The 19,286-nt window shown below is 34.6% G+C and overlaps 2 protein-coding genes across 4 annotated transcripts; both read left to right on the forward strand.

Annotated features, from left to right (window-relative positions):
- The first annotated feature begins 139 nt into the window (after positions 1 to 139).
- On the forward strand, positions 140 to 7,243 carry cipcb (CLOCK-interacting pacemaker b). Of its 3 annotated transcripts, none has more exons than XM_051138388.1 (4): positions 140 to 422; positions 2,621 to 2,748; positions 2,829 to 2,989; positions 3,665 to 7,243. In XM_051138388.1, exons 2-4 carry the CDS (start codon positions 2,640 to 2,642, stop codon positions 4,367 to 4,369), a joined length of 975 nt encoding a protein of 324 aa, XP_050994345.1. In that variant the 5' UTR covers positions 140 to 422; positions 2,621 to 2,639; the 3' UTR covers positions 4,370 to 7,243. The 3 variants fall into 3 exon arrangements, with proteins under 3 accessions (XP_050994345.1, XP_050994344.1, XP_050994346.1); XM_051138387.1 differs by having other exon boundaries at positions 144 to 557; XM_051138389.1 differs by having other exon boundaries at positions 145 to 557; positions 3,668 to 7,243.
- A 2,564-nt stretch (positions 7,244 to 9,807) lies between these two features.
- znf410 (zinc finger protein 410) lies at positions 9,808 to 18,796 on the forward strand. Its single transcript, XM_051139576.1, has 12 exons — positions 9,808 to 10,033; positions 10,507 to 10,602; positions 10,695 to 10,746; positions 12,914 to 13,046; positions 13,231 to 13,404; positions 14,178 to 14,369; positions 14,461 to 14,620; positions 14,921 to 15,102; positions 17,118 to 17,207; positions 17,574 to 17,693; positions 18,486 to 18,584; positions 18,660 to 18,796. The coding sequence occupies exons 3-12, from the start codon at positions 10,714 to 10,716 to the stop codon at positions 18,755 to 18,757; spliced, it is 1,281 nt and encodes a 426-aa protein (XP_050995533.1). The 5' UTR covers positions 9,808 to 10,033; positions 10,507 to 10,602; positions 10,695 to 10,713; the 3' UTR covers positions 18,758 to 18,796.
- Positions 18,797 to 19,286: the final 490 nt, after the last annotated feature.

A 19,286-nucleotide genomic window follows, 5' to 3' on the forward strand; every position in this document is an offset into this window, starting at 1 on the left:
AGGAGCGCCCATTAAACAAAAGCGTTTTTTTCCCTCACAGCGAGCTTCAGACAAGCCCCGCCCCCCTGCGCCAGGATTGGCCGCTCGCAGCGACTTAGTAGACCGCGATTGGATTACATCCCAAGTCATTCACGTAGCCGTTAGCAACAACCGGAGCAATGACGTCACGTCAAAGAATCCAACGTAAATATAGTAAAAAGAATCAAACGGACGCGCTCTTGTGAGTTTAGCGCGCGCTTTATGTCGCTGCGAAGATGAATATTAATGCTCTACTGCCTCATTAACGTCACGTCGTCAGGCGGTGGGCGGGGCTTGTGAGAGATCGCGCTCAGGTCTCGTGTACGGCACCGTGTAGCTGTGAGCGTGTTTTGCGTGACGGGGACGAACAGGGCGTCTGACCGACACCACGCAGCCAGAACACGGTAAGACGCTGCAGAACGAGCGCTGAACGCGATTCTAACGCGTTTTATCGGCGGAGGACTGCAGATAGATCGTGTTTTCATCAGCTCTGGGGATCCCCTGTTCCCGGATGAAGTCACGGCCATCGCGACGCGCACGTAAGCTGTCAACGGGCGACTTTCCGCTCATTTGTGTCTCTCAGTGGATCAATGTCACGCAGAACGTGTCGAATGAAAGTTACGTGCTTTTGTGACGAATGTAAACGGCGGTTCTGCTTTTAACGGCGTTCGCCGCTTTGCCTCAGCCTGTACCGCGATGTCGTTTGCGTTCAAGCTTGACGTTTAGAAGCGGAACTTTATTTATTTATTGTTTTTGCGGTGAACCGTGATCTGTCACATGGGCTGTTTGACAGCTAACCGGTGATCGACGCGATCTAGAGCCGCTGCAGATTATGTGGGTCAGCTGGTTACGCCAAAACTGACCTTATGACGTCATGACGCCGGGTTCCTCAAAAACGGTGATGGTGGTATCATTAAATATCAGTAATAAAGTATAACAGTGCCGTTTACTTCAATACTTAAGGTTTAATAAAAAATATGAGATGTAGAAACCCGATAACCTTTTGGTGGGTTGATTTATTTTTTTAATATGTATTACTTATTTTTTTGTTTGTTTGTTTTCATTTTAAATCAATTTGTTTTTGTCATTTTTATTTTTTTTTTTATTTACTGTAGAACTTTTTATTAGTTTGTATTTTAGTGTTAATTATTTTAGTACATCAAACTAAATGACAATGAGATTTTTTTTTTGTCAACTTGAAGTATTTTTTTAAGGTTTTATTTTATTTCAGTTAATTTTTTTCTTTCATTTCAGGTATATTTTATTTCTTTAGCATACTTTTGATTTTACATGAATCCTGTTTTTGTAAAATTGTCTAGTTGAATACTTAAAGTATTTATTTGTTTGTTTGTTTGTTTATGTTTTTACATACTGAAAGTTCATACTATAAGCTTTTTGGTAGATGAGGTAGATATAGATATTTGGTAGATATATATATATATATATATATAATAAAATGTATGTGTGTGTGTGTGTGTTATTTTTTACATTTTGTGATTTATTTATTTCTTCATTAATTTTTTTTATTGCAGTTCTAGTACTTCAAATTAAACAAAATGAAAATTAGAAATGTGTCCTTGGCAACTTGTTGAAGTAAAAAAAAGTTTTAGTTTTTTAAGGTTTTATTTTATTTATTTATTTTTTTTCATTGCAAGTTCATTCATTCAGATTTTATATCAGTCCTGTTTTTGTAAAATTGTATGCTTAAATACTTTTTATTTATTTATTTATTAACATAAAGTTCATACTATAACCTTTTTGATAGATGAGTAAGGTGATTGATTTATGGATGCTTCAGCATGTTATTTTAGTATTATTTGAGACTTTATTCATATTTTAAATTCAAATTTATTTTTGCATTTTAATTGTTTTTAATGTTTATTTTTGTTGTTATTGTTTTATATTTTTGATATTATTAATATTTATTTATTTGTTTGTTTTTTTCATTTTTGTTTCCGTTTTAGTACTTCAAATTAAACTAAGTGAAAAGTACTTTTTGTATTTCATTTTATTTCAGTTTCAAGTATATTTTTATTTCAAGTAGGCCTGCCAAATGATTAATTGCATCCAAAATAGATCCAAAATAGTCTGTTTACATAATGTGTGTGAGTGCTGTGTATATTTATTATGTATATATATACACACACATTTGCATGTATATATTTAAGAAAAATGTTATGTTTATATATAAAATATGAATATGTATTTATTATTTAAATTATATATAATTATTATAAATAGACAAATATTTAAAATATATACATGTGTGTGTATGTGTGTTTGTATTTTTATATATATATATATATATATATATATATATATATATAATAACAGAACTCGCACATATATATTTTGGATGCGATTGATTGTGATTAATCGTTTGACAGCCCTAATATTAAGCAATAAAAGTTTTTCTTCTTTAGTATTAGGTAACTGTAATAACCCTGCAAAATAATAACCTATCAGTCCTGTTTTTCTAATTAGCAGCATTGCCTTTTTACTATTTGTACTGAAATCTCTTTAGCTGGAGTTCAAAATTAGAGCATTCGTTTACATTCGTGTGGCCTTGATGATGTCCTGAGTTTTTTATCTGCTGTTTCAGGCTCATACGGTGGAACAGGATGAGCACGAGGATGAAGGATGAAGGTCATATGAGAGCCATGGCCAGATTTAAAAACAAAAGGATGGAAAAGTCAAAGCCGGAGTCTGAGAGGGACTCAGGGTTCTCAGGTCTGTAATCCGGAGGTTCTCTCAAGTATTTAATGAAGAGTGAGCGTTTGAGATGATGTTCACGCGTGTGTTTCTCACAGACGGCAGCTCCGAGCACCTGAGTGTGGTCGATCAGACGGAAACAGACGGTGCGTCGCGTTCCTCCTCCAGATCGCAGGCGTCGCAGCTGACGGCGGTGGTGGGTGGAGCTCTGCCGGGCCTCTCGCCAATGATCATCATGAACAATGTTGTTCTAAAGCAGGTGAACTTCAGACCCTCTGCATTTCATTTGGTCCTCACGGGTCTTATGTACACATAATATATATATATATATATATATATAGCATAGCTCGTTTTGAATAGAAAGTAATGATGAATGTCGAAGCATGTGTGTTTGGCATTAGGATCACATAGGTTAACTAATAAGTACACGCTAGTGTTTCAAACGTTTGGGGTGGGTACGATTTTTTTTAATGTTTCAAAAGGAATTCTCTTCTGCTCACCAAGGCTGCATTTATTTGATCAAAAATAAAAAGTAAAAATTCTGAAATATTATTAGAATTCAAAAAAGCTGTTATCTATGTGAATACCTGTTAAAATGAAATTTATTGCAGTGATCAAAACTGAATTTTCAGCATCATTACTCCAGTCTTGAGTGTCACATGATTCTTCAGAAATCATTTTAATATGCAAACTTGCTGTTCAAGAAACATTTCTGGTTATTAGCAATGTTGAAAACTGTGATGCATTTTATTTTTTAGGATTTACAGATGAATAGAAAGTTCAAATTATTATTTGAAATAGAAATATTGTGTAACATCATCAATGTGTTTACTGGCACTTTTCATCTTTTTTTATACAATAACGACTTAATCTTCATAATGCAGTTTATAACAATAACAAAGATCTCTAAACTTGATTTTTAATGGTGTATCAGCAGTCTGGAGAAAACCCTTCGTCTTTGAAGCCCTGGGCCTTCAGTCCGGCGGTGGAGGTGGTTCAGCAGCCTCAGGTCGTCTTCCTTCAACCTGTCGTCCCGCAAAGATCCACCCCAGTGCCAAAGGGACCCCCGTCTAAGCGGCGTCGGCACAAAAAGTACCTCCCTATCCTTAAATCCTACCCCAAAATCGCTCCTCATCCCGGAGACAAGCCGCCTAAGAGCAGCAGCAGCAGCAGCACTTCTAGTTCCAGCTCCGCTTCCTCAGTCAAGAGCTCGTCTTCCCCTCGCAGTCAGAAAGACTCGCCGGTACCCAGCGCTCTTCCGCCACCCGCAGATTCACATACGACTGCCGCCGAACGGAAATCCGAATCCGTGGACGGCTCGCCGCGGACACTCACGCCTACTTTGCGCTCCGTTGACACGGACAACAAGATAAAGCGCTTCTGCAACACGTACAACATCCTCAGTAAGTCGGGCTTGCTGGACATCACGCTGCGCACGAAAGAGTTGATTCGGCAGAACCGCCGGACACAGACGGAGCTGGAGCGTCTGCGCGAGCACACCAACCTGTTCATGGAAGCGCTGCAGACGGGAGACTCGACCATCTGGAGCAAGCTGCAAATGAGCATGCAAGAGGAGGAGAAAGGGAAAGACAGGACGCCGCGCGACGAAGAGAGCCGAGACGCCATTGCGCTGAAGTGAGACGAAGACGCCTTTCCTTGCCGTTTTATGAACATGCGTTGCAGATGCAACTTTTGTCTGACTGTATCTCGAGGTTAAAACAATGCCAGAGCTGTGCGACGTCGTCCAGATGTGCGTTCACTCTTTAATAAGCTTCAGCCTTAAACTAGTTCAGTCCATAAGCGCTTTACACTCCTGCTGTCATTTCCACCTCTTATGTTTCACAGTTTTGAATGGATGAATGTGGACGCTCAAACAGGATATTAACATTAGGCCTCGTTTACAAAGCACAAGAGCAGATTCTGTCTCAAAACTAGCTGCAGATCGTATTTTTGGGCAGTGCTGTCGATGCCCAATAACACAGATGAAATATGTGGCACAGCCGTTTCATTTAATTCCTCAAAGCAATTATGGGTAATTATGAAAAATGGATCATTATAGACTGTCTGTGGAAAGTAGGATAGGCAGCAGCCCTACCCATCGTCTGACCCCGATCCTTTATTATGATTCTGTGATTTAGTTCTTGGCTTCTTTACCAAGTCATGTAGGTCTTGTGCTTAAAAAGTCAGAATGAGTCTGTTTTTTCAGAGACTCACAATGTCCAGTTCATATTTCAAATGGGATTTTAGATTTGTCATAAAGAAAATATAGTCTGTTTTAGGACCATTAAGGCAAAACACTACAGGTGAACAGGGTAAAAGTTTTAACTACTAAAAGTTACCATACTTTAGCAGCTTATTAATCGCAGGACATTAATACACGTTTTCTGAAAAGTTATGTTTAATGTTATGCATAATCTAATTTAATGTGCTAATTTGCTTATATTTCCAGAAAAGAAATCTGAAAATTGGATAAAGTCAGGTTCAAAATTGATTTTGTTCTCATATTAGACTTAAAGGTTTTTACAGAGAGGATTTCTCTTTTTTTAACACTTCATAAATCATAAAATACTGTCAACAGCCAGGGAAAAAAATCTGTATACTTTCAGCAGTTTTTAGGAATAAAACATAGTATAAAACCAGGTGAATGAAATATAAACAAACCCCTCAGTATAATCATTCAGAATACAGAGAGGAATAAAACTCTAAATGTGAGTGCTGCTTAAGTGGAGAAAAAAAAGGCCTGAAATTTAGATGCAGATAGATTTAGTTTAAAACATACAGACACACAGGTGAATGATGTATGAACAAACCCCTCAGTAAAAATCTTCAGAATATATTTATGAATAAAACTCTAAGTTTTGGTGTATGTGCATGGTGCTGAAGTGGAGAAACAAACTCGTTTTCAGAAAACGGTCTCTAAAGATTGAATTTTAAATTAAATCTACAGATGCAAATAGATAAGTTGCAAAATTAAAACCAGGTGAACTATATATGAACAAACCCTTCAGTATAATCCTTCAATATATAGAGAGGAAAAAAACTCTCAGTTTTGCTGTACGTGGGTGCTGCTGAAGTGGAGAAACAAGCTCATTTTGGGAAAATGACCTTTAAATATTGAATTTTACATTTAGCCTACAGATGCAAAATTAAAACCAGGCGAATGTTGTATGCACAAACCCTTCAGTAAAATCCTTCAGAGTATCGAGAGGAATAAAACTCTCAGTTTTGGTGTATATGCATGTTGCTGAATTGGAGAAACAAACTCATTTTGAGAAAATGGCCTGAAATTTACAGACGCAAATATATAAAGTTTAAAAAAGAAAAACACAGATGAATGATGCATGAACAAACCCCTCAGTAAAAATCTTCAGAATATATTTATAAATAAAACTCTTAAGTTTTAGTGTATGTGAGTGCTACTGAAGTGGAGAAAAAAACTCATTTTCCAAGTATAACCTTTAAAGATGTTTTAAATTAAATGTATTTAAATAGATAAAGTGCAAAATTAAAACCAGGCGAATGATGTATGAGCAAATCCTTCAGTAAAATCCTTTAATATATAGAGAGGAATAAAACTCTAAGTTTTGGTGTATGTGAGTACTGCTGAAGTGGAGAAACAAACTTTTTAAGATATTTAATGGAACTGAAATCTGTAGATAAAGTGTGATTTAAAAACTGACCAGGCTTTTGCCTGTAGTGTCTTGCCTTGAGATTTGACATTTTTTAATGCCTCCAGTTTCATTAATGCAACATAGTTTTCTTTCTCTTGATTTTGATTTGAAACATGATTGGCTCATGTTCTAAGGAATCCACACCTTTATTTTTGGGAAGTAATAAGGTGAATTGCTTTAAGGTCTATCGTTTTGTTTAGTTAGATCAGTGGGTCAGTGGCATTTGAAGTGTGATGTAATCTTTTAAGGTGACTCAGAAATTCACAGTTTTATTATGAGGAGTGCTGGATGAGCTCAACGAGTTTATTCAGCTTTGTTTTGGACCATTTGAGGATCTGAAGTGCTGTGAGTCTGACAGACACGGGCGCATCAGCGATCCTCTCAGAACGTCTCTCCTGAATGCTGTTATGTGTGTGTGATGATGAATGATCGTGCTCTCTGCGGTTATCAGCTCTCATCTTGCCTTCCTCAATGAAGTTTCAATCTCTGATCAAGAGACGAAGAGCTCAAACTTTCTTTGGCAGCTACTCATTACCACTAGCTCATAAATCACTGCTTTACTTCAAGGAGCTTGTTTCGCATGTATAGGTGCACATATGACATACGAATGACATGTTTCATGTGCTGATTTAAAGCATTACAGCTAGCACGGGGAGGTTTACTGAAAGTGTTTTATTAATTGTGTTCATGTGATTCATACGCATGTGCTTTTATACAGTACAGTTAAGAGTAGAAACAGCAGGTGTTACAGGATATAGGTCTGTTTTCACCACGGAATAAAAAAAAAAATACAAAAGGTGATTTTTTTTTTTTTTTTAGTTAATTTGCAATTCTAAGAAATATCTGAACTGCAACTTAAGTTAAGTTGTAATTTAGAGTTTATAACGTGCATTAAAAAGGTGTTGGTATTAGCTCACTGTTCTAAGAGTAAGAAATGCCTGAATTATGAAATGTTAGTTTATAACTTAGTAAAGATAGAAATGTTAGCTTACAGTTCTAAGAAATTATCTCACAATTTTAAGTTTACATCTCACAATTCAGACTTAAGTAGACTTAAAAGTCAAAACTGTAAGTTGCAATTACTTTTTTATTTTTTTAATCCGTGGCTTCCATAGTTTTCCTGTGTTGGTGTTTCTAACACTAATTGCCTTGTGTTAACAGCAGTCTAAACTTTTTTGTAAAAACAAACAGAAGACCTTTTGTAGGCCAGCAGTTTTGATAAAGCTTTCTATGTGTTTTGCTGTCTGATCGTCTCTTTTCATCTGTATCAAGCACAGCAGTGCTTTATTGCTGATTTCTGCAGATTTGATTCAGAGCACATGAAAACATCTCGAAGCAGCTACAAGGAATGCATTAAAGAATGTTTGTGAATCATTTCAAAGCCAAAAGGGCTTCAAATGTGACGTTTGCTAAGGACAAACCTCTTATTTTGAACTATAACTTACTAAGAGTCCATCATCCGATTCTGCAGAAGTGTTTGTGTCTTTATGTTCCTCTTATTACTGGTATTTGTTATTCCTGTCTTTTGTAAATAAAATAATAATATGCCATTTTGTGTATGAAGATGCTCTTTTTAAAATATTTTTTGTATTTTTCTTTGCTGTTCAGTAGATAATCCTCACATTTACGGTTGTGGATACAGACGGATAGACTTGTGTGTGTGTGTGTGTGTGTGTGTTTTTAGCAGAACTGTGAAGGGTTTTGTTTTGTCATAATAGTTCAATTCTGTTCAACTGTGTACTTTTACATTAATACAGCATTAGATTGACTTACAAATGTCAGTAAATCATTCTGTACCAACGTACGGCCTGTTCATCGCTCTGAAAGAAATCTTCAGATTATCTGTCAAACAGGATATACAGAAACATTTCTCAGCTGTACAAAACCAAAGCTGTGGCTAAATGTTCACATTATTCATTTACTGATTCATTGTTTTTTTTCATTAACTGTTTTTTCCCCCACTTTTTAATTTTTAAGACGTGTTTTACTGAATAATACACTGTCAAATGTTTTCATTTATGTCATGAAGTTATTAAAATTATTTTAATTGTCAAATGTGTCCTTGGATCTCCTCAGTATCATTCTGTGTCAGTGACAGCACAAATAAAAACAAAACAAAAAAAAATGAATATAATACAGATTTTAAAAAACCAAGTACATCTTAGATACATTTTAGTTACTAAATAAACATTAAATAAAATATTAAAAAAAGGCAAGGCAACATTTTTATTTTAACTTCATGTACTAAAAAAAAACAACTAAAAATTGTATAGGCATATAAAGTGTTTTTTTTTTTTGTTTAAAACTAAATTACAACTAAATACTTAAATTTAAGTAAAATAAAAATGGAACATAAAAAAAAAATACATTAACTTGGTAAAATTTTACTGTAAAGTAAAAGAGTATTTAATTTTGTGCTGGGCAATGATTAATCACAATTAATCGCATCCAAAATAAAAGTTTTTGTGTACATAATATGTGACCCTGGACCACAAAATCTTAAAAAAAAAGTCTTAAGTCGCTGGGGTATATTTGTAGCAATAGACAAAAATACATTGTATGGGTCAGAATTATAGATTTTTATTTTATGGCAAAAGTCATTAGGAAATTAAGTAAAGATCATGTTCCATGAAGATATTTTGTAAAATTCCTACTGTAAATATATCAAAACTTTATTTTTGATTAGTAATATACTTTGTTAAGAATTTGGACAACTTTAAAGGCAGTTTTCTCAATATTTAGGTTTTTTAGCACCATCAAATTCCAGATTTTCAAACAGTTGTATCTCGACCAAATATTGTCCTGTCTTAACAAACCATACATTAATGGAAAGCTTAATTATTCAGCTTTCAGATGATGTATAAATCTCAGTTTTGAAAAATTGACCCTTATGACTGGTTTTGTGGTCCAGGGTCACATATATGTACGTGTACTGTGTATATTTATTATGTACATATAAATACACACGCATGTATATATTTAAGAAAAATGTGTTATGTTTATGTATTTATTATATTTATATGTCATTTTAATTGTGTGAGTATAAATGTATGCATGTAAATACATGTAAATATTTTCAAAATATATACTGTCTGTGTATGTATTTATATATCCATAATAAATATACACAGTACACACACATATATTATATAAACAAAAACTTTTATTTTGGAAGCGATTAATCGTTGCCCAAAACTATAATATTATTATGTGCTACGATATTTTCCATTCTAATTCTATTGTTTTCTGCTTACTAAAAAAGTGTTAGCTGTCAGGAAGAATCAGTTCAAAAGAATCAACGAGTCAGGCATCGTGAATGGAGACTGATTCAAAACAAACTCACTTGATGATGCCTGATTCTGGTTCTTTTGAACCGATTCTTTTAACGACTCGGTCAACAGATTCACAAAGCGTCTAATTCAATGAAAGGCTAAAAAAAACTCAGGGTTTTCCACACTCGTTTCCATTACACTGGTCAAAACTGAGAGTGTTTTCTTCACCCAGAAGTACACGAGTCTCTCCGTCCTCTCGTCCGCGCACGACCCGGAAGTGCTCGCCGTCTGTCTTTGTGTTGTTGTTTAGCTCTGCTGCTCACTGTCAAACATCAGCGGCTTCAGAACAGCGCGATGAAGGTAAACAGACTTCATAAAGATGAATGTGTATGAACACCACCTGTCAGGCGTGTTTGAGGTGTTTGATTGTGTAAAAGTGACCGGAAACCGAGCAGAATGATGGAGATTTGAGCTGCTGCTAACGCTGTGCTTCATTAATGACACATGATTCATTTTTATCGCGATTCTTTAATCATAATAGCAAACCTCTCGTTGATAAACAGTGCGATTTGGGGTTTATCGGTTTGTCAAAGCCTTGCGAATGATTTAAAAGCGAGTTAAGTTCATTTCTGATATGTTCATTAATACTAATAACTGTGTTCAAGTTGTATGCTTCATATTCATTTAACATGTATACGTGTATGTGTTAATATGTGACTCTGACTGTATTTATGCAGCACACTTTGATCTTTCGTGTGTTTTTGTTTTCACTGTTCTGTGTGAGTTCTGAAATGTGCTCATTAATATGTAAATGTGTTGGTGACGTCACGCAGGCCTCATTTGTGTCCGTGAGTGAGGTGTGATGATGTGCAGATGATGGACGAGAGCTGCTCTCTCTGACCCAGAGCCACATGAACCGCTTGAACCTGGTCAGACTGTCAAAATGAACACTCGCTCCATTAGTAATCGGTGCTGTGCTGCTGCTGTCGTTGAATATTCATGTTTTCTCTCTCGATGACAGGTTACATTAGGCTGAATCCATGCTTTCTGATGAACTTGACTCCAAACCTGAGGTATTTCAGTCTGACGAGGTTACAGATCCACACATACTGTTTGTCATCATTTTCTGATTTGAGGGAAAAGTCTAAATTGTGCACATGTAAGTGCACACATATGACTCATTTATTAATACAAACATTTTTTAAGGTATAATTAGTATTTTTTTAATAATTTTTTATGTAACTTTTTTTGCACTTTAAAAACAGCATACACTAACCTTGCCATGTCATAAATGTGTTTATATTTAAAGTAAATAAATTATATATATGTATATTTATATAAATATATATAGAAGCCCATTTCCGCCACATATAATTCATACCTTAAAAAGTCGAAATTATGACTTAAGTCATAGTTGTGATTTAAAAAGTCGAAATTGACTTTAAAGGTCATAATTATGAGATAAAAAGTCGAAATTATGAGATAAAAAGTCGAAATTGACTTTAAACGTCATAATTATGAGATAAAAAGTCGAAATTATGTCTTAAGTCGTAATTATGAAATAAAAAAAGTCGAAATTATGACTTAAGTCAAAATTATGAGATAAAAAGTCGAAATTGACTTCAAAATTCGTAATTACTAGATAAAAAGTCAAAATTTGGACTTAAGTCATAATTATGAGATAAAACGCTGAAATTATGACTTGAGTCATTATGAGATAAAAAGCTGAAATTATGTCTTAAGTCGTAATTATGAGATGATAAAAAGTCAAAATTATGACTTAAATCAAAATTATGAGATAAAAAGTCGAAATTATGACTTAAGTCAAAATTATGAGATAAAAAGTCAAAATTGACTTCAAAATTCGTAATTACAAGATAAAAAGTCAAAACTTGGACTTAAGTCATAATTATGAGATAAAAAGTCAAAATTATTAGATAAAAAGCTGAAATTATGTCTTAAATCGTAATTATGAGATAAAAAGCTGAAATTATGTCTTAAGTCGTAATTATGAGATAAAAAGCTGAAATTATGTCTTAAGTCGTAATTATGAGATAAAAAAAGTCAAAATTATGAGATAAAAAGTCGAAATTATGACTTAAGTCAAAATTATGAGATAAAAAGTCAAAATTGACTTCAAAAATCGTAATTACAAGATAAAAAGTCAAAACTTGGACTTAAGTCATAATTATGAGATAAAAAGTCAAAATTATGAGATAAAAAGCTGAAATTATGTCTTAAATCGTAATTATGAGATAAAAAGCTGAAATTATGTCTTAAGTCGTAATTATGAGATAAAAAAAGTCGAAATTATGAGATAAAAAGATTACATCGTTAATTGATCTTTACCACGCATCTCTGCCATATGTACATCAAGCTACTACTACATATATTGTAAAAATGTAAATTTTGTGTAAAGCTGCTTTGCAACGATATGTATCGTGAAAAGCGCTATACAAATAAATTTGAATTGAATTGAATTGAATTGAATTGAAAAAGTCAAAATTGACTTCAAAATTCGTAATTACAAGATAAAAAGTCAAAACTTGGACTTAAGTCAAAATTATGAGATAAAAAGTCGAAATTATGACTTAAGTCAAAATTATGAGATAAAAGTCAAAATTATGAGATAAAAAGTCGAAATTGACTTCAAAATTTGTAATTACAAGATAAAAAGTCAAAATTTGGACTTAAGTCAGAATTATGAGATAAAAAGTCAAAATTATGAGATAAAAAGCCGAAATTATGTCTTAAGTCAAAATTATGATAAAAAGTCAAAATTATGACTTGAGTCATAATTACAAGATAAAAAGTCGAAATTTTGACTAAAGTCATAATTATGAGACAAAGAGTCAAAATTATGATTAAAGTCATAATTATGAGATAAAAAGTCGAAATTATGACTTTAAAAGTCATAGTCATTTTTTTTTTTTTGATTAAAAATTGCAAATTAATATGTGATTATAGTAATACTTTTATTTTAAAGTTCAGCTACAAAATTTCAATACTAATATTTATGGTTGTCTTAATTGAATCATTTTCCAATATTAAACCATTAACAGGATCATGAGCTGCACGCGTGTAAATGAAAACAGTCTGAAACATGCAGTGGGAATAATGTAAAAGAAGTTTTGTGAATGTTGGTGAACACGTCTGTGTTTGATGCCAGAGATTGTTGAGTGATGATTTCTCATGTTTTAATGAGTGCTGTCTCAGCTAACGGTGTGTTGTGTTGTGCAGCTGTTGGTTGAGTTTGTTCAGAACGCATCCATCCCGCTGGGCCAGAGTCTGGAGGAGTCGGACACCAAAGCGTCCTGCGTCCCTCTGCTGTCGTCCTCACAGAACGCCCTCTGCGGCCCGCTAGAACTGCCAGGTGAGGCATCCGAGAATTTGAGGATTATCTTGTGAATTTTGTAACCACTTGTAAATCGCATTGAACCATTCAAATGAACTTGTTTGTTTTTACGATGATCCGTCTCACTTACAGCAAAGGTTGTGTGTGATCCTAGATCTGATCTGTATGTGTGTATGATATAAGTGATGTGTGTGTTTTTCAGAGAGCGCTCTGAGTCATGCCGCCTCCCCGTCGCTGTCAGAGTTCGGCCCAGAGCGAAGCCCATTGGTGGTTCAGCTCCAGTCTCCTCCCCCTCCAGCACAAACTCCGCCCACCATCCTGCAGGACCTCCAGAACCACGACAGCACATCTTATGTTCTGCTGAACTTGGCCAAAGGTGGGACTCAGGAGAAAAGTTCACTGTAAATCTGAGAGCACTACTAAAATGATGCTATTTTTTATTTGTTCTTTTTTATTTTATTTTATTTTACTACACACCCAAATATGCTGATCTTCTGCTTTTCTGGAGCTTCATAAACTAAACCTGATGCTTGTGTCAGGGTTATTATAGTTAACTAGAACTAAAAGCATTAAAAATGTTACTAAGTAAAATAAATGTTAACCAAGATAAAACAAAAAATAATGCTTTTATTAAAAATAATTAAAAATAATATGCTTGATGAATTGTCATTTTATTTATTTTTTTATTCATTTTACATTATGTGTATTTGCCTTTACGTTTTTATGAGTACATGTGAGTGTGCAGGTCTGAATTATTTACAAATGCAAATCTATTTTTTAATGTGTATATAAATATATATATATATATATATTTAACAAACATTACAACCTTTCCATAAAATGTTTAAATATTTTTTTATTTATTTTTCAAACATCAGCATTTGCTAATAATAATGCTAAATTAATAAATATTTAAATAATAAAATATTAAATTTTTAAAACAGAACTACTTTTTTTTTTTTTTTTTAATTTCTTATTAAATCAAAATTGAGTCTGATTTTCCAGCAAAAAATAATTAGATCATGATATATACTGTTACAGTGATATGAAATCATGTTATATAATATGTTACATAATGTGAATCATTTTTCAAATACACGTCAGATGTGTTTGATGTCTCGTGCCGACGCGGTGATTATTTGTTTGTAGGGTTGGCGGCGTCTGCCGAGCCGCTGGTGTTCGTTCAGGACGATGTGGACGAGGCGCAGGAGGAGATTTCGGCCGGGGACTGCGGCGACGGCAGCGCCCCGTGGTACCTGCGGGTCCAGGAACTGGCTCACGACAGCCTGATCGCCGCCACACGCGCGCAGCTGGCCAAAGACGCGCGGGCCAGCAGCAACAGTGAGACGCACATTCAGCATCACCAAAGCGCACGTGAGCTGCTCTGCATCACGCCTGCCGCTCACTAATGTCTCGCTGTCTTGTTGGAAAGGTGACCACATCCACAGCTGTCAATCAGAGGGGCCGAAGAAGGAGCCGCTGCCTCGGGTCGGTCGCTCCGCGTCAGAGAAGATCCACCGATGCCCGTATGAGAACTGCCACCGCACCTTCACCTATCCAGCGCACCTGAAATACCACCTGAAGACACACAGGTGACACAGCCTGCTTGTGCTTGTGTCTTTAACGTCACTTTTGATTCATTTAATGTGTCTTTGATGAATAATGTTTTTAACATTGCTAATAATCATAAATGTTTGTTAAGCAGCAAATCAGCATATTAGAATGATTTCTGAAGGATCATGTGACACTGAAGACTGGAGTAATGATGCTGAAAATACAGATTACAGTTAAACAGATATTCACACTGAAAACAGCTGCTTTAGTTTGTAACAATATTTCATAATATTAATGTAGTATATTTACATCAGTTGAGTTGTGTGTGTGTGTTTCAGGAACGACCGTACGTTCCGCTGTGGAGCCGAGGGTTGTGGGAAGAGTTTCTATGTGCTGCAGCGGCTGCAGGTTCACATGAGGATCCACAACGGAGAGAAACCCTTCATCTGCAACGAGAAGAACTGCGGCAAGAAATTCACCACCGCTGGCAACCTGAAGAACCACAAACGCACACACACCGGTACACAAACTGTCGCGTGATCTTCATTGATGTTCGCATATTTAGCACACGCATCTTTTGGATTAAAACAAATTCGTAAATATAAAATTATAGGGGCGTTCGCTATAAACATCATTTATTTTCAACCTTAAGCAGACACGACTGTCCGGCCAAAGTGAAACTATAGCAGCCTGTGTGAAATGCGATAGGCAGTATGTACTTGTGCATGTTGTGGTTGCTTCACGAGTGTTTCTCCATTATTTGAGTCGCTTTGGATTATAGCCCAAATAGCAGCATATTTCAGATGAAAATACGCTACTTATATTGCTGAAAATATCAGAGTTAGGAGATTCATAATGAGTGGTTCGCGTGATTACAGTACTGAGCCGCTGCAATGGAGCAGTTTAATGCTATTAAATTGAAGATGATGTACCAGAGAGCAAGAAAAAACAAACAAACAGTGAACGTGTAAAAATAAAAATAACTAAGGGATATATAGTCAACCCAAAAATGATTAAGACAGCAGATATACACCATCTTTTGATCAGTTTTGATATATATATATATAATTTTTTTTTTATTTTTTTTTTTTTTTTTAACTAGTGGGTGCAGGACACGGTTTATGATAATGTGATCTAAATAAATTTTGGTTTGACTGTATCTATTTGATAAATTAGGTTGACCAACTAACATTATACATATTCTTTTAGTTTTTGTACCCCATATTTTACAAATTTACCCGTAAATTTTAAAATATCGGTATCGGTACTTGGAATCGGCAAGTACCAAAAATAAAAGTATCGGTATCGGGCGGGTACTGAAAAAAGTGGTATCGATGCATCCCTATTTATTATGTTCATAATAGTTTTATTATAACAATATCTAATATATCAAATATTATTTCATAATATGTGACCCTGGAGCACAAAACCAGTCTTAGGTCGCTGGGGTTTATTTGTAGCAATAGACAAAAATACATTGTGTGGGTCAAAATGATTGATTTTTCTTTTATGGCAAAAATCATTAGGATATTAAGTAAAGATCATGTTCCAGGAAGATATTTTGTAAAATTCCTACTGTAAATATATCAAAACTTAATTTTTGATTAGTAATATGCATTGTTAAGAACATTATTTGATCAACTTTAAAGGTGATTTTCTCAATATTTTAAATTTCTTTGCACCCTCAGATTCCAGGTTTTCAAATAGTTGTATCTCAACCAAATATTGCCTTAACAAACCACACATCAATGAAAAGCTTATTTATTCAGCTTTCAGATGATGTATAAATCTCCATTTTAAAAAATTGACCCTTATGACTGGTTTTGTGATCCAGGGTCACATATGTTATAAGCTGGATAGTAAACATTTTTTTCCAGTAATCTTAGATATCATATAATTAGTAATTATATGTATGTTAGTGGATAATGATTGTTATTATTGTTAATATTCAGGGATGCACATAACCCTGACCACTCATTTGTATACCAACACAGTTGATGACTATTAATCCAGAATCACTGTTTTAGATCAACTCATCGTGATACTGTGTGAGGTTTGCATTCAAATTGAAAGCATAAATCTGCTCTATGCACTGCTGGTTTCAGAGCAAAATGCAGAACTGAGACGTTTCGTTCGCTGACACGCTTCACTCAGCAGCACTAAGACCTGCAGCGCGTGTATACTTACTCGCTGACAACCCACCAACATAAACGCTTATCAAAAAAAAGTAAATGTAAATATTAGCAAGTATTTCTTAAATGTCCTATAAAATAATTTTTTATTTAATGTTCATTTTTTATTAAAAAAAAAAAAACAATAGTCTTGTCAAACTTTTTTTTATTATTTTGTTTATTGTATATAAAAAATAAGTAAAGTGCAATAATACTGTTATTACTGTTATTAATTCTTGTATTTTTTGTAGTTATATTTAATGGTTCACACTGTGTGCAGCGTGAGGTGCTACAAAAACAGAGGTGTGTCACTGTTAATAATGAATTGTAAGTACTGATTCATCATTTAAATTGTGTTTTTCAGGTGAAAAGCCCTTCCTGTGTGATGTTGATAGTTGCGGCCGATCTTTCGCAGAATATTCCAGTCTGCGCAAACACATGCTCGTACACTCTGGTGAGGACACAGGACTCATTCTCATCCTAATTGCTAACTATATAATGCCTCATCTCTCATATATAACACATCCTGTTTATACACTAATATTTTATGAAGTGATACAAATAATGATTTGCCTGTGATCCTGTCATCTGTTGATATGTGCTTGTGATCATGTGTGATCTGTTTGTATGATCTGTTATTGTGCACTTGTGATCTGTTATTATATGTGCTCGTGATCGTGTGCGATATGTTTTTGTGTGATCTGTTATCGTGTGTGTGATGTTATGTGCTTGTGATTGCGTGATGTGTTAACGTAATCCTGAGTGATCTGTTACTGTGTGCTTGTGATCACGTGATCTGCTGCCGTGTGTTCATGCTCAGGTGAGAAGCCGCACGTGTGCTCGATCTGCGGGAAGACGTTCTCTCAGAGCGGCAGCAGAAACGTCCACATGAAGAAGAGGCACAGCGACGAGGCGCTGGCGTCCGACAGCAGAGACACGGGTAACACGATCACACTTCAGACGTGAATAATACACGCGTCACATGATCCTGCTGATGCACCACAATCAATGACAACACAACACTGTTTACTCTTACACTCAGATTCTCTTACTGTATTTAGACACATTTAGCTGTTTTTTATTTTTAGTGCTTTTGTCATTTTTCAAGCTTTTGTTTATTTAAAAAATATATTTAGCTTTAAACTATTTTCATTTCAGTAATTTTATGTGCTTTTGTCTTTTTTTTTATTAGTTTTTGTTCATAAAAAACAGTGTTGCTTTATTTTATCTCAGGTTTAGTTTTAATAAAATTTTACAGTTTTGTAATATTTTTTGATTATTAAAAAACTAAATGTAGCTTTAATTTATTTCAGTTTTAGCGTTACTAATTTTATGTGCTTTTGTCACTTGTTTTAAAACAATTATTTCAGGTTTAGTTTTAGTAATGTTTTATGCTTTTGTCATTTTTATTAGCTTTTTCACTAAAATTAGCTAAAATAATTTTTTTAGTTTTAGTAGTTTTGAGTGCTTTTGCCGTTTCTGTTCGTTTTTGTGTATTAAAAAATTGTAGTTTTATTATAGTTTGAGTAGGTTTTTTAGTCATCTATATTAGTTTTTGTTGATTTAAAAATATTTGACTGTGTCATTTAGTTGCCAGGGCAGCATTTTTAATTGTCTGATTATGTTTAGGTTTGTGATTGCCAATTCGAATTATAGGATCGTTTTTATTTGTTGTTATTTAAACACATTGTGCTTTACACTGTGAGTGGGCGTGTCTGTGTGTGATTGGCAGGTGAGGCGCTCACTCAGAGCAGTCTGTTGGAGGCGGACGGCGGCAGCAGTGATTCCATGGTCAACATGAATCTGCATCACGCCATCTTACCCAATCAAGGTAAGAGCGGCTCGCTCTGTCACATGACTAACGGCACGTGTTCGTCGTTCAATCACGCGTGTTCTGTGTGCTCAGGTGCGGCGGATGCGGTCGTGGTTCTGACTCCGCCCCATGACCTGGTCACCATGACGACGGCCCACTCATACAGCGACGACGTGGTGGCTCTGCTCTAGCGCTCTGCTGCTTTTGTAAATAAACTCTTTTAAGAAACACACGCCTCTCCAGTTCATCATTTCAGCAGCAAAAACACCAAAACAAATCTAATACCAATAACAAGTGGGAACATCTCAAACACCTTCAAATGAGACATTTCTTTTATTAACTGCAATGTAAAGATGATAAACATCAGCAACACAACTGATGATGATGATGATATTGTGATTTTTGACAAGTAAAGAAAAATATTTTTGACAAGGGAAGAAGCTGAGAAGCTAAGAAGATTATTTGATGAGTGAAAAATTATTTTTGACGTGTAAAAAAATTGTGTGAAAAAAAGTGCATTTTGACGAGTGAAATAAAGCTGTTTTAAAAAAAAAAAAACCTGATGAGTGAAAAAATAGATTTTAGATGAATAAAAAAAAATGACGTGACAAAATTGACAAGTAAAAAAATGACAAGTGAAAAAAATTGTTTTTGACAAATGAAAAAAGCTGTTTTTAAAAAAATAAATTTTTGACGAGTGAAAAAATGACATGGAAAAAA

This window comes from Labeo rohita, chromosome 20, assembly GCF_022985175.1.
Source record: "Labeo rohita strain BAU-BD-2019 chromosome 20, IGBB_LRoh.1.0, whole genome shotgun sequence".
Lineage (NCBI taxonomy): Eukaryota > Metazoa > Chordata > Actinopteri > Cypriniformes > Cyprinidae > Labeo > Labeo rohita.